At 45.0% G+C, this 16,290-nt stretch overlaps 1 protein-coding gene across 2 annotated transcripts in view; it reads right to left on the reverse strand.

The window, feature by feature from the left end:
- Positions 1-4,704: 4,704 nt before the first annotated feature.
- The window catches only part of ARID5B (AT rich interactive domain 5B (MRF1-like)), a 107,241-nt gene continuing 95,655 nt past the window's right edge, over positions 4,705-16,290 (reverse strand). For both annotated transcript variants that reach the window (XM_009325832.1, XM_009325833.1), the window contains 2 exons: positions 11,028-11,226; positions 4,705-7,068 (listed from right to left, as the gene is read on the reverse strand). In XM_009325832.1, the coding sequence (XP_009324107.1) occupies positions 4,918-7,068; positions 11,028-11,226 (2,350 nt within the window). In that variant the 3' untranslated portion in view covers positions 4,705-4,917. The remainder of the gene's footprint in view (positions 7,069-11,027; positions 11,227-16,290) is intronic.

Consider the following 16,290-nt stretch of genomic DNA (forward strand, 5'->3'; position numbering starts at 1 on the left):
CTCCCCCCCCCAGCTGGTATTTCCCCTCATTTCCCAGCACACACAAGAAATGCTTTTTTTTGAGACTCTCCCTCAACTGCAGCGCGTATCTGGAAGCCTCATCTAACGGTGACGTCAACCTGGCCCGTGCTCACCTGGCTGCAGCACCGTTAGGGGAGCAGCTTCCCCGCTGCACGCCATGCTCCCGTACTTCCCCATAGGCTGGGGGTTACGTCGCCGACAGCAGCACATACCGTAACCGCACCCCAGCCTCAGCCCGCGGCTTCCGCTGCCCTGGGAGATGCTGAGCGGGAAAGGGCTCCTTGGGTGCCAGCGAACGCTAGCGCTGCAGCCAGCCTCAGCCATGTGCTGTGCAGGGCGGATGCATGAAGCGGCAGCAGCCTCGGGCCACCGCGGGCTCACGGCTTCAGCTCCTGGGACTCCCACGCATGGGGAAGGTTCCCCCCTACACACCCCCCAGGACCACATTGTTAAGCCACGATCCGGGACTACAGGGTGGCCCTAGCCACTGGGGCACGCCAGCCCCGCTGCCGGGATGTGCCGGGCGAGGGCGGTACCCGGTCCTGACCTACGGCAAGTAAATGATTTTCTCAGCTACGGAGACGAGGAGCGTAAGAGCGCTCTGACAGCGCTCGCTGTGGTAACAGCTTCTCAAAGGGCCACCAAGTTTAGGGGGGCTTTTTGGACCCATGAAGGAACAGAGCACAAATTAATTTTACTTGGTGGTTGTTTACTGTCATCAGCAAAATTACTAGTTAGCATCTGACTCCAAAATCTTACTCATGGTCGGGCTGGGAAGAACAGGGGGCGATTTTCAGATCCCAGCTGGAGCCTGCAGTACTGGCGGGAAAAAATCCTGCTCCGAGATGCAAATGAAGCAAATTTGCTACTGGAGCCACTGGCTACGCGTGGATGTTATCCCCTCAAAAGCTATTCCTACAGTCGGCCTGACCACAGCCACACTTTAATGCGAGCACACTGCAAAAATAGAGGGGCACTGACTGAAGATCTTGTCTCTTCCTCCTTTAGGAAATTGCAAACTTCCATTTCTTTAATCTAATCATTCGCAGGAGGAGATATTTTCTCCAGAAAAGCCAATATAAAAGGGCTGAAAGGTCGGATGGGATAATATGTAATCCAGTGCGATAAGGGCTGTTTACAGAATTATTAATCAAACACAAAAGGGAACAGATAGTAACATTTTTTATTAAATATTACAGTGGATCAAAAAGTACAAAATATCTTTTGCCTGCTATGTGATTGGGAAACTATTGGCACATAATACAGTATCAAAAGCATTAATAAGTACAATTTGGAAAACATACAAAAATTGAGTGTTTATAGTTGGCTCAGCTTTATTTCTGGTAGTGTTTAAACTAACACAAAGGTTACTCAATAACCTTTTAAATGGGAAACTATATAATATTACTGGGCCATTTATATATATACAAATCATCACCTTACAGAGCATATAGGCTACATAACTTGAATCACAAAAAGTATACAATATTTACAACAAAAGAAAGTTAAAAAAGTATAAACAGCTAGTAGATTATGCTGCCATTATTAGAACATATTTAAAACTGTGGGGTTGGGGGGAGAGGGGAGGAGGAGGAAGAGAACGAGTGAAGTATCAACCACATGTACAGCAAACACCGCGGGAAGCGCTCATGGCAGCGCTGCCAACGCCGCCCGCCTCACACCAGCGCAAGAAGTCCCGTTGCTCCTTAAAATCACGACAATTGCGAAACCGGAACAGATGCGACCTTGCTGACCACCGCAAAGGAAGGGACCAGGCGGGGGAGCGGCGAGGGGACCCGAGCGGCGGTCTCCGGAGGCGGCAGCCCCGCGCCCCCCAAACGGGGCAGAGGTGCCGGCGGAGGCAGGCACAGCACTCGCCTCCTGCGCCAGCTCCGGGGGCTGCCAAGCCCACGCCAACTTCTCTGCAGCCGGGACAAACCACTTCCTAGGCACCGACACACCGGGCAAGCGTCTCATGTCGGGCCGGCACGCGGCCGAGACAGACCTGCTGCAGAACGCTGGCTTGTTCCCGTCCAGCCTTGCTAGGGGCACAGATTTTGCTGGGAGTCATACCCTACTTCCCACGCATTCCGCGAGGTCCGGCTCAGCGTGCGGCCAGAAGCTACATGCGAGCTGTTTGCTGCCGGGCCTTTTCCTTTGAATCTCACAACCTTTAGCATCCCTAATGAATCCTGGACATAGTGCGTTTGAATTGCAACATTTCTTGGAACTGGCTCCTGGTAAATAGATTTATGACTCTATTGCCAATTAGATTCCACAGTTTCCTTTACAAACCTACCAATAACAATGGTTTGATTGCACAAAGAAAGGCTTGTGCAATTTCATTCAATAATAAGGCCCCTTGAACTCAAACAATGCAAACAAAGCCCCATTTAAGACATTTAAAAAAAAAAAAAAAAGACTTTTCAGCCAATGGAGAATTCAATGGTCTTTTGAAAGATTTCCAAGATTTCTGTTAAGAGTTTTTAAACAAATAATGCACCGCTTCTGTTGGGGGTTTATGCTACCATTTCTTTTCCTTCGCCCTGACGCCTTGCCCAGTATATTATGAGCTTCCCCAGCCAGCAGCAGCCAGCCTCCTTGCGGGGCAAGCAAGGAGCCTTCCTCCCCTCTCCCTGTCCCCAGCCCCCCGCTGCCTCAGCGCTGCTCCAAAAAGGCTACCATCAAACTCCAACGGGACGTAACCAGAAGGGAAACCAGACACTTCGCGTAAACAAATGCATGACTCCAGGACACACAACTTAACCGAAATCAGAAAGAAAAGCGTTTGCTTCACCAAACACACGACAAGCTTCTGTTTGCGTTTGCTGTAGATTTTTATATTCTCCCCCCTTCCCCCTGCCCTCCCCCCCCATCCCCAAACCCCTGATTCTCACGTGATTCAGATCTAGTGCAACTTTACTAGAGGTGTCCTCCACACTGCGGCCTCTGCCCGGCTGAGCCTGCGGTTCCGTTTCCGGTATGATTTGTGGAGCAGCAGGATGCTCTGCACTGGCACGTCCATGTTCTAAGTTCTACTAGTCTGTTTATCGATCAATTAAATATAGTTTTACCACAGGAATATAAAGTATTTAATTGAAGAAGCTGGATCTTTAACAGTAGACGAGTATATTATTCTGGTTTCCACCTTTGGATATTAAGTATGATACATTATATATTGTATTTGGCTTCATATCACGGGAAAATTTAATGACATGCCTAGCATGCAAAGTGTTTCTTAGTAGTTTCCATTTTTCTTTTCGTATCGATTACGCTGTCTTTGAACAGTAACTGAGATGGTTTGAATCACAACCAATTTTCACATTGTAAAAAGCCTCCAAGTCACACTTCGCTTTATCAACGTCTATGCTCAGCTGCGTGGTGGTGATGTCCTTCAAAGGGAATATACATGCATAGGGGAAGCTCTTTAGTCAGGAAAACCCAGCCCCTCCACGCCCAGGCTTTCCCCCTGTGAAAGGATGCCCAGGGAGAGGCTGAGATCCCCGCAGGGGTGTGGAAGGACCGTCCCGACCACTGCATGCAGCCCCCTACCCACCCTACCGGGCCCGGCCGCTCGCGTGGCACAGGCCCCGTAAGCCTCTGATCCAAATCAACATTGGCGCCTGTCCTAATTTCTGAAATTCTCGACATTCTCGCAAACCACAAATGTGTTTTCTGGACTCCTTTGTCATCCAGCAGCTTCTGCCAGGGAGGTTTTGTTTTCTAGACCGTTTCTCTGGTAGGCAGGAGGGTTTCACAGCCTAAGTAAGCTTAAGTACAACGCTCGACAAATTCACGGACCACGATACGGAAAAGCAAAGCTTGGTGGGAGGGGAGAAGCGGCGTAGGAGCCATCGCAACAACAGGAGGAGGGCGAGAGGTGCTCAGCACCTCGCAGGGGCGGACTGTGGGGAAAGGAACCTTGTTTGCATCCTTGCACCATAACATCACCTACAGTATGTTTATAACCATTAAGATTAATCTGAACCAGTTGCTTCAGTTTGTAAACAGTAAACGTTACCACAAAAACGAAACAAAAATGCTGCTCAAAAGTATAGGGAAACTGGAAAAATTACAAACACGTAAAAAAAAAATTAGGACAGCCACAGCCTTTAAAAAAAGTTGCAGATAAACTGATATTGTTTAATTTAAAAAAGAAACCCAAAACAAAAAAACAAACATAAAGAGCACAGAATATACTGGACAAACAAAACTATATAAATTATTGTGACCAAATGTGACACTGGTAGTTTACGAAGTGGATATGTACAGTCAAATTAAACAGTGTTTACCCTTCTGTTCTAATAGTGTTAAAATGAAAAATCTATTGCCGTTTTACTATACATTGCATTGATTGAATCTTTAAAAGTCAGGAAAAGTTACCCAAAAGAGCACATCCACTGATTGTACGGATTCTCAGCCCGCTTCTCCTTTCCAGGTTCATCTCGAGTCCTTGACTCATTTGCAACAACGCACGGCCTCTGGTCCTCGGCTCAGTGAAAGGCAAACGCAGCCCTCACCTGGGATTTCAGTGAGCTCAGGACTGGGCCTGCATTTCCATGGCTCCCTTTGAACATTTGCTCTTACCATATACAAGTCCTTTCAGAAAACACATATGCAAAATCCAATGATTTTTTTTCTTTCCTTTTTTTTGTTTTTTTTTTTTTTCTTTTTTTTTTCCCCCAGGGGCAGGGATAAGGGGCGAGGAGGCTGATGTGGGACCCAGAATTAAAGAAGCAGTCCTGTCTCCAAACTCCGAAGCGCTCCGCTGGGCGGGGTACGACTGTGTCCTGGTTGACAAAAATACAGATCGCTAAATCTGCGAGACATCGTCACGGGGAGGAATGTCGCTAACTTATCTTTTCTCCTCAGAGCTTTTTTTGTGAGTGGGGGGGTTTACAGTTTTGTGCTGGGATGTACAGAGGACAGCTGGGAAGGTGGGAACGCAGCTTGAGGGTTTATAGCAGCTAAAGGATAAATGCTGTTATGCAAAAGGTCACCGTAGGAACTTCCTACAGGTGTTGCTGCAGCTAAGTGTCTGTACAGTTGCTGAGAGTTTGCAGGGGACGTGAGGAATTGTCTCTGCACCATGAAGGAGTGAAGAGCCAAAGGCTGCATTAGTGGGGAGAGCACGGTCTGATTTTTCAAGTACTGCAGGGGATGAGAATACCCGGGCGGGAGGCGATTGTTCAGCCCTGTGCACAGGCTTCCCGGGTACAAGCCTGGGAAGATGGGGGCTGAAAGGGGAAATTTGTGGCTTTCCAGCATGCTGCCAGAATGGAGGCCATGCACCGGCTTGCTGCCTTCCCCCTCTGGGTCGGGAACCTTGTCTTTCGCCAGGGTCTCCTTTGGTAAGTGCAGAGGAGAGACAGCTCGGATTTTTTTTTCAGAAATGACTTTGTCCAAATCCTCCAGGCTCCGTTTCAAAGGCCGGGCAGCCCCCACGTTTTGAGGGCTCGTTCTGCGGCTGATGATAGGATGCACCATCCCCTCCATCTTCCTCAGATTCTCCAGCCTCTGGGCCTGCTGCTTCCCAGACCTGTGGAGCAACTCGCTGTGTTTTTTCGGGGCTGCAATGGCCATGGGGGACACACGGCAAGCTTTGGGGTTGCAGTCTAGGCTCACCGCCTGGCTGCTCGCAGCCTGGAACGGGGAGATACCTTTGCCTTCTTGCTGGGCCATGGATGAATGAGGGAGGCTGGAGCCCAGAGCCTTTGCAGTCTGTTTGTGTATGCTCTTTGGAAGACTCAAATCTGTTGGCTGATCATCTGAAGAGCCCTCCACTGCTGCCTTTTTTTCTTGCTGATGCAAAGATGGGCGATAATTTAAATTTAGTTTTTCTTGGTGTTTGTGTTGAGTAAAAGTAGAAATATTTTCAGACTCCCTGAACATGTCCCGGGGGAGGTACTTTGATGTCTGTTCATTATTAAGGTGGTGTTCTGTGTGCCTATAAAGGCTGTGCAGATGAGGCGATGAATAAAAATCTGCCAAGAAAGTGGGCACATGGGAGTGCTGCAGTGCCCTTTTCTCACTCATTTTATCTTTGCAGTCCTGGATATCCGTCTTCGGTATGTATGACTCGGCAAGAGAACTGAGGTGATGTTTTGAAAAATCACAGCGCTGAGGATCCGGTTTGCTTAGCATGTCATGTTTAAAAACGTCATTAATCGATTTCCTTTCTTCCTTGGTTTTAAAACTCTGTACGTGTTGTATCACTGAGGGCCTATTAATTGCTACAGGATCAGAATTAGGGGCGTGGGGACCTTGTGATATGCTTGAGGACAGCTCATCTCTGCCATTCAGTTTCTTTTTGCTGATCAAAGGTGGAGGAGAACCGTAAGGATAGCTACACGACAGGGCTGCCCCACTGACCTGCGACAGCAGCTTCTTCTTTGCCAGGGGTGACATGATGCCTGGATTACCCTTTGAGTAGAGCAGTGGCGTGTAACCAAAAGTGGAGTCATCGTTCATGGACCCGGGCAGCTCCTTTTCCTTGAACATGTCGAAGTTCTGGACCACCAGTACTTTCGGCGTTTGCTTTAGTGCATTGTGGATATCTTCGTTTCCCAGCTGGTCCACTTTCACCGTGCAGTTCGCGATGTAGTCGGCCATCTCTGGCAATTTGTCATCTTCCGTGTCACTCTGAGTGGGCAGCTGGACCGGGAAAGCCGTGAAGGGCATTTCTGGAGGTTCGCTTTCTAAGCTGTCAGTAAAAGCTTTGTGTAGTCTTTGTTCAGGCTTTGTGTCTTCCAGGGCATCTGCTGGGGGATGCAATCGTTTCGTGACGGTGGCATCCAGCACAGTGTCTTCTTCTGGGGGCATGGCTATACTTGAGAAAGAGGAAGAGTGCTGAACCTCCTCCTTGGCTTTCTCACTGCCCGTGCTGTTTTCTGTCAGGTCTGTCTTTTCCAGAGGCAGTGGCCGAGCTGTCTCTGGTAAAAGAGATGGAGGGCCTTGCACGGGTTGTTTCATCTCTCCCACTGTAGGATGTTCAGGGAAATTTTTCTGGTCTGCTGATTCTTGATCCTTCTCTTGTTCTGATGAAATCTAATAAAATGATTCAACAGACAGTAATAAGAATGCAGTGCGTTTCGGCAGACTGTTCATAAGATCATACACAGTACACCGTTGGCTACTTTTAGAGAAGTACTTGTCAATCACCTTGCTGGAACGTGAAGGCTCTAACACCAGGTATCAGACTCAAAGAAATGTACCTCCTGGAAATACTAAGAAATGCACCATCCCTGCCAGGGTCACAATAAGGCATTTCAGAACAGCAGATGTTTGTAACCTGATGAGAGGCACCAGTGGCTTGACCAGATAGTTAAACGCTGAGGTTATACTCTTTTAAAATTAATTAGGCAAATGCAGGAGAGCAGATTTCATAACACAAATGATAAGGCTATAGAAATTTATCCCGCTAGCCAACTTCACCTACGAAAACGATACAACGATTCCCATGTTTTTTCTTACATAAAGTCTCTCCAGCGTAGCTATCTTAAAATTCAGTGATCACAGAGGAGATCATTCACACCCAGTTCTGCATTAAAGTGTGAAAATGGTAGAAATGGCACACTAGGAACCCCTATTGTAGGCAGCAAATCACTGCCACAGCTTAACTAGGACACATATTTTTTTATTAACAGATTAAAATGAAGTTGTCAACATTCAGTAAGTGTGTGTGCCAGCTATTACAAACATGGCTTTTATACGTTATCGTCAATGGGACCGCAGCTCTTTCTGCTCCCCCATTAATAAAGCTTGCGTGCACAATTCACACTATTCATCCCATTATGTAGCCGGCTGAACTGTGACCTGCAGAGGTCACCAGAGCGTCCCATCTGCGATCCAGCTGACTGACAGCCCTTTTCAAAACTGCTGTCACTCTCCTCTGACATGCCGTGGTAGAAGACAGTCATAAAACAGCAGCATTGTGTGAGCCCTTTATTATTATTGTTTTCTTTCTTTCTTCGTTGTAAAGATAAGACGCATCAAGAAAGTTATTATCTAAATGCTGCTTTATGGTCTGTCATAGGAGTGGGGGATCGGAGAAGGTCCTAACGAATCTAATCCTCTCAGAGATTTATTTCTTCACAGCTGCTTTTAAATATTCCTGTCTGTTTGGTTGGCCTATTAGTTACAGTGTCTGTTAGTCATCCTAACTTCTTTTTCAACTCATAGCTGCCTTTTGCAGCCAAATACCATCATTAGGTCCTTTACAAAGTACCATCGCTAGTCTCTTGAGCTTATAAAATTACAGGAAAATACCAGACAGATGAGCAAAGCAAGGAGGAGAAAAAAAAGAGAGAAATCATATTTAATAACTGTACATTCTGCTCTTTGTTTCTGTTAAGCAACATTTTGATTGAAGTTTCAGCTATTGTGAGGAAATGTGCAGTCTAAGGCTAATAGCATTTTGTCTGGTATCTCGTTACATTGACAATGGCATTGTGATGGCAGGAAAACAGTGAAGACTACAAAAGCAAATGCAACCCTAATAAATTAAAGTTATATTCTCTCCCTGCATACTTCTCATGGTGTATGAGTTGAACATTCAATTGAGAGGACCACACATTTGTAACTTGATTACGCTTTTACAGCTCACAGCTACAGCCAGCTTCTAGGCCACATGCAGAAATGGTTTAAGCAGTGGCTTGGTGGGGGCCATGCCTACACATCTACGTGTGTGGCTATAGAGGCTCCCTGTGAGCAACACACTACCACTGCTGTGCCTGGATGAGGACTGCAACCAAATGAAGAGCCTGGCACGGGGCTCCACTGCTGTGGGACGGCTGGAAGTGAGAGGGACACGCAACCTTCTGCCTGGCACCAGCAGACTTGGATTTCGCTCCACTCAAAGGAGCTGGATGTCTCCTTTCTGCTGGCCCCGTAAGGGCCACATCCTGGGCACAGAGCCCTCCCTATGGCAGAGCACGGATGAGGTCTGCAGCTCTGCACCCACCCAGGATGGAAGCGTCCACCCCTGCAGGCCCCTTCACTGCTTGGGCTCCGTGTGACCGCCTACCTGTACGGTGACCTGCATGAAGGCTGAGGTCCTTAATTGCCCACCCTGATTGAACAGGGGCAGGACACGTCTTCCATCCCAGTCAGGGAGGAGACATTAATTCTGCTATAAAAGGTACTATTTTACAATGGGAAACTGCCGTAATTGTACATTTTTATTGTCTAGTCTAGGCTCCCTACATTTCCGATAAGCACAGCTTAAGAACTCTTCCTGCAAACCACACAAAAATAACTGCAGTTTAAGCAGCAGGAAGTTTGAGATAGGGAGCAACAAAAGCAAGGAAATTCAAAGTTAAGGCTGACGCTCTGTTGCTGACTTGTTATATTGTGCTTAGCGGTGGCGGTATGGATAGTGTGTAACCTATCTTGCTGATCCAAGACCCCTCAATAAATAACCAGGCACAAAGGAATGACAGGGGAAGGGAGCACAAGCCTTCACTTCGCATCTCCTTGCTTTGGGCAATTTGTGTTGCAACCTTCCAGTGACTGAAGCGGGTTTGTGCGCACTCTCCTCTGTATGTATTTTTCATTAGAAGTGGAGGGATTTTCCCCCAACAGGGTTCCTGGCTTTAAAATTAGAGTGCAAGAGAAAACAAAAAAACCTCCCCTCCCTGTGGAGTGCTCTTACATTAGATATTAAATGTACTGTTGATCAAGGCAATTTAAAACACAAATTCTGGTTTGGACGGGAGACGAAACTGTCCTTGTAAGCACAACTTCAAAACGTAGTGCCACGTGAAAATCAAAATTTTCTGTTCTCAAAACTGGGTACACAAAGTCTCAGAGGCATCCGTGTTTACTGGTCCTGCGTTGTTTTTTTTAAGCAATGAGGAGGAGGATTGTTGGTAGCTGACTCAATACCAATTTCCAAACTGGTTTAGAAACAGGACTTATGTACCTGCCAGACGGCAATGAAGTCAAAGGAGCAGCCGTAGTCTGCCGGGCATGTCATGTGTTTCGACATTCTTTAAATACTTACTTTCACTGCAACGCCTTGAAGGCTGCTGTGATCTGGCAGATGGAGACAGGAAAAACAATGTCTTATGTAGGGGTTGTGTGTGAGGAGCTTCACCGCCTCGTTCATACAGGGCGCAAGCAGGGCACAGGAGAGAGTGGGCAGGATGTGCAAAAGAAAGTGCTTAAGTAACACCGGAGCAAAAACACCACTGATTTTATATCACTTAACAACACGTGAAACTTACTCTTATTTGCAGGAAAATATGAATTCTACTAATCTGCCTTACCCCGGGCTGTGAACATAAAATCTGTTCCACAAGGGCTGTTCTACGACTGCAGGTAACGCAGCTCTACATGGAAACCGGGGCCTGCCCATGTGAAGCAGTTGACAGAATAGGAACATATCTCAGCTGAAAACCATCTGTGGCATGTGAGAGGGAAGTCGGTCTCGGTTAGGGCTTGGAAGGTGTTTCCCTCAAAATCTGACCTTTTAATCCAAAGAGAAATTTAGTATATAACACGATAAAAATCCTGGGGAGTGATCTGTTTTTTGACAGACATGCATACATCTGTGAGCATGGAAGGGCTGATCCAGAGGTTACCATTATAAAAATCAGCTGTGTCCAACAGTTACCACAGGATTATCAACAGTATTAGAGGTTCCCGCACCCTATACTTAGATTAGGAAATAACTGTGGTAGTTGTGTGGTTTCCTTTTGGCAGCTGCTGATCTTTTAGTGGTGACCACTGTATAATACAATGAGCAGAAATGGTACTTGTTACATCCAGCGCTTGGTCTTCTGCCATCACTGCTACGCAATATGGAGCTAACTGGTTGCTGTTTATAGCCCAGCAAAATCCCAACATAGACAGTACCATAACAACTGAATTTCCACTGCCGAGCAAACTCAAAGGCCAACTGGTTGGAATTCTCCAGTTTAAATTATGTATTTTATCATCGGATTTCACATGATTAAAGCTGTACACTTTTAATTGAAAAGTTGAAAAGCAGGAAAGCAACCAACCTCAGATGCATCTTGGGGTTTCTGTGCATTATCTTTTTCCTTCTTGCTCTTTTGGTTTTCAGTTTTGATGCGTTTTGTTCCAGACATTTTTGTTTTTGCTTCACCCTCCTGGGAACTGTTATCCTGTTTTCGAGGTTTCACTGGAGGCAGTGGCTTATCTTCCTCTCCTTTAATAAATCTTTCATATGGCAGGATTAATCTAGGGGATTAAGGAACAAATAATTGATCAGATTTTGCCATTCTAGCAAAGAACAAAATGTATCTACTACGAGCAGTTTACTTAATAAATCCATTTTCTTCCATGCCATAAAAGCAACAGTGTAAATTCTACATCTACAAATCCAAGTATGATAAATCAATTTATTTTGCAAGATTATCATGTGGCGTAAATTCAGTAGAGTTGGAGTTGGTGTGGATCAGTTGTCAGTAACGCTGCAGTGGTTTGTGCGGCTACACCAATTTGTACCAGATGAGGATATAAGCCACTACGTTTTAGACTGATTTAAAAAAAAACACCACCATTTATTTTTATTTTACCTCCCTGCCCTTAAAAGCATGCAGCAAACCCTAGGAAAACACCTACAAAGCCACAGCCAACTTGATAACAGCTACACAATTTCCAGACTGGTGGTTCCCCTGCGTGCAGGGGCGAGCGCCAGGAACTCGGCAGAAGATGAGAGAGCAGGGCTGCAGGAAACCTACAGCGGTGGGCAGCACCCAGCACGCTGCAATCAGCACCAGCCCACCGCCACCCTTGCAGTGTACCCATACAGTGACAGTCACCACACTCCCTGCCTTCGCCAGTGAGTCTTTTCTTTTTTAGGAAAAAAGGAGAGAGGAAGAGTTAAAAGCGAAGGAATTTTTCACTGTGGAACTGTCCTCCACAAAGTGCACGAAATCGCTTTAAAAAAGCAAGGCAGACAGACAAACAAAAAATACCCTCCCCCGAAAGCATCCAACACACTGAGTTTTGATCTATCTGTTTTCTCTTTGCAATTCTTGATCTGAAAGGAAAAATAACTGATATAATTAAAAGGGATAGATTGCATTACAATCTCAGTTTCAACTTCAGTGATTAAAGTTTTTATAATGCATTTGGTATGATTAATGACTCACTGTGGGATTAATACAAGACTCAGACTTTAAAAATATGAACTTTAATACAGCAAACATAATTTGTTAAAAAAAAAAAAAAGACAAGTTGACTCTATGAAGAAAATGTACTTTGCTTATAAACAACATAAATCTGTTCAAATACCAGGAATCCTTAATTATCTTTAATCTAAGACTGCAAGGCAGAAACCTCTTTGGTTCAGATATTCGTTTGTTATCCTAGAATCAGTTTCTAAGCATGCAATTTTGATTTACATACTTAGATGTTCAAACACAGTTTGGGCTTAAGAGAGCAGAAATTAGATTGCTCGTGATCATAATATTTTACATTTTAATAAAATACAACATAAATTATGTTAAAATATAAACCTAATTTATGCTAAATTAGAAACAAAATTCATTAACTGAGCATGCTCTGACATGGTATGTGCAAAGAGGCGTGAATAATACTTTCTAGCCCTGAATTTGGCAGGGCTCCAGTAATGAAGCTAAGCAGAGCCCACAGGGAATATTCATCTTCAGATCCCATTACAAACTGAGTTTAAACATGTTACAGCTGCTAAAACTGGAAACTGCTCCCTCTATGCAAACTTAGCAAAATAATACGTAGTTGCCAAATACCTGCTTCCCACTGTAATATTACAGTTAATGTTTATATAATAAAAAGCATAACTAAGCAGAATAAGAAAAAAATAATCTTGTTCATACTTGAGGCCGCTACATTTTATTCGCCAAGCGCAAATATTGGTGAAAACACCGAATTCCTCCCTGCGCTGCACAAAGCACTTTGGACTTCACTAGAGGCAAGGTTGGGTTTCACACAGGGCAACGTCGAGGCTGCTCCGCCATGTGTTAAATATTTAAAATCGCTTTTAATAAAAACACATTTTATTACAATAATTGTTAGCACTGGGAGGGGAGTGTTTGACTTTGTTTTGTTTCCATGGGAACGCGTCGCCCATTAAAAATCTACATATTCCATCCGTAAAGGTTTCAGACGCTGTCCCGCGCCCCACGGGAGACGGAGATGCTCCCGGCCCACGAGCAGGCCTTTCCATGAAAGATGCCGCACGATTAACCCCGTGGCTACAGCCAGTATGGGAGCAAGGCCCGGGCTGACACGATTAATCACTGCTCGCACGCACTCCGCCGAGCCTTGTAGGGTAACGCGGGACGCAAACTCCTCCTCCTCCTGCTGCACCTCACCAGAACTCATTAGCTTTGGTGCTAATTAGTAACTGTGGCTTAAATTTCCTTTTCTGATCTTAAGGGTTCATGTAGGAGTACAAGGTTTTCATTTTAGTTATTTTTCACTGAGCTCAGCAGTTGGCAGGCCGACAGCAGTAAAAATACATTTCACATAGCCGGTCAAAGGCCCGGAGCCAGCGGCAGGAAATCTGGAATTAAATGTTTCGTGTATCGGGGAGGCGGCATGACTAAGGTAAAACTGAATCAAAACACAAGGATGGCTTGTTCTAGGATTTTCCCCTCCTCGTTTGAAACGAAGGCCGGCAGGCTGCTGTTGCCCGCCGCTGCCGTGATGGGTTTTGGGGGCCACGGGGGGCAGCTGGAGAGGAGCCGGGCAGGAACGCGGGCTGCGAGACCCCAGGGAGCAGCACCAGTCGAGCAACGCCAACAATTGCTGCTTCACGTAGAGATTTCCGTCGGTTGCAATTTTCACTGAATGTTTTTTCAGTTATCCTGTCATGGTACAATACAATTACCCACAGGATATGATCTTATCATTTGATTATTAGAAGTTTTTATAGCGCAGGAGTAATAAAGCTAATACGGCTCTCGGAACATGTAAGCAGCCGGCTCACATGCCATGAAAGCAGCCGGCTTAGCCAATTTAAGGTCAATATTGCCCAACACAGGAAGAATGCGATCTGCTGTTAGCCAAATAATTTAGCAGAATGTGACATGTCTGAAACCAACACATTTTTTTTTGGTCAAATATTTGCAGCGCAGGTAAGATTTAATCAATCTTTGCGCAAGGAGAGGTAAAGACGACGTCCAAAAAAAAGGAGCTGGATACCTCAAATGTATCACACTTTGGAAACAACAACCACGTTTTCAGTCGCTTTGAACTGTGGCTGCATTTCACGGCGGGGGGGAAGTATCAAAGTATTCATAAAAAAAGAAAAGAGGGGGAATATTTTGTGGTCTAAAGAATATTTACTTGTAAAGCCTGCGAGGAGACCAAATAAAAGGGTCTTTATCATGATCAAGATTCCAATATTAAGATTAATAAAATGTATTATTTATAAGTCAATTAACATAAATAGAATATGTAAGCACTAGTGTATTAAAAAATCTTTCCACAGGCAGCAGATTTTTAGCAGCATGAGGCTTTTTTTTTTTCCCCTGGAATAATACAAGAATAACATTTTCCAGCCAAGAGCAGAAACAGTAGGGGAGTCGTTGCTATCACAGGGCTTCTTATTAAATTCAGTCACTGTGAAAAGCCAGTCTTTTTTTTTTTTTTTAAATAAAGACAACTTAAAATCAATACAAGTTAGATTAACAAATCAGTACTATACTAATCCTGATTTATTACAATCGGCAATATTAAGTTTAATCACGTATAAACTGCTACTCAAAAAAAAATTTTGCTTTACTAAGTCCTGAATTAAATAATGGTGCAGAGTGTACTGAGTTTTTAGATCTGCATCATCTGATATTACGAAAAATTCAATGTACTTCTCTGCAGCAGATGTCAGAGGTCAGCAAATCTATTACAGTAATGTAAGTAATCTGGCTTTCTGCCAACCTTTTTTTAAAAAACACTGAAGCAGATAATTTTATATTTACAAATTCTAAAATCCTCCAGGGACTGAATCTCTTTCCCAACAAAAAGCAGAAACTTCACATTAGAAAAATGTATTTCACAGTATATCAAACATGTCTTCATCATTAGCATTTCATAAAAAGAAAAAAAAGCCCTTAATCTTTATTAGTCAACATTTTTTTCCCAGCTACAGAACTAACAATACAAGATCTCATCTGAGCCAGCAACCACTACATTTTCATGTATTGATTATGCAGAATGAATGACTTTTTTGGCCCGACTCTGCTTCACGGGACACATGAGAGCACATCTATTTATAGATATGATAAAAAAAGTAGTTACAATAATGCAAAGGATCTGACCAGCCCAGAAAGAGGAAGGAAATTAAATGTTAAGGCTGCCAGTTTCCTCTTTAATTCTCCCCACTGTGTATGGATATGACGGGGCTCTCAGGTCGGGGAGGAACCATATGCCCAGGACACCCAGGGTGAAGGAGGGAAGGAGGCAGTTCAGCACAACCCCTATAATAGTTTTTATATCGCTTGTTTCAGTGTTTATTTTTGTTTTCTTTCTGGCAGAATAAAATATTCCAGCACATCTCCCATTGACATCATCTTGCTTTCTCAAGGGCTCCAAGCCCAACACAAAACAGTGCGCAATGGAGCCTCGCAGCCACAAGAATAATCTTGGAAGGACTTAAAATACTGAAGCCCATTCCTTGGGAGATGCTGCCCCATTCCCATGCTTGGCCAGAAGGTTAAGGAGGTTGATTGCAACGGGAATGGAAAAAGATTTAAATCTGCTCCACCAAATGAATACAGCAACCGGTTAACCCGTGGAACTCACTGCCAGTGGATATCTTGGGGCCAAGGGATTAGTGAGATTACGCAAGGATTAGATGTTAATGTAAATCATGAGAACATTAAGCTCTTCGAGTTTCAAAAACACTGAAAAGGGACAGGCAATACATCTCTTTACTGGTAGGAGTTTGGAAAACACTTCCCTCCTGGGCACATTATGCCACAGTGGCTTTTGCTCCTTCTGAAGTCACTGCTGGAACTGGGGGACAAGGTGGCAGGTCTGCCTGGTTCAATAGCGCAACCATCTGGTTCAACAGGTCCTCACAGCAGCCAGGCAGAGCCGCCCGCACCCCCTGCAGCCAGAGGGTCTGAGCGCAGGACCGGGACAAGCATCCACCGAGCCAGGGCAGCTCGGGGAGGCTCCAGCGACAGCCCCGCAGTGCAAAGGGGACCCTATGAATAACCTCCCCGCAGTGCAAAGGGGACCCTATGAATAACCTCAGTGAGAGAAACCTGATTCTTGTTCCCTAGAAACCCAGTGGCAAAACATTCAGTTATT

This window comes from Pygoscelis adeliae, unplaced genomic scaffold, assembly GCF_000699105.1.
Source record: "Pygoscelis adeliae isolate BGI_AS28 unplaced genomic scaffold, ASM69910v1 Scaffold4, whole genome shotgun sequence".
In the NCBI taxonomy this organism is placed as follows: domain Eukaryota; kingdom Metazoa; phylum Chordata; class Aves; order Sphenisciformes; family Spheniscidae; genus Pygoscelis; species Pygoscelis adeliae.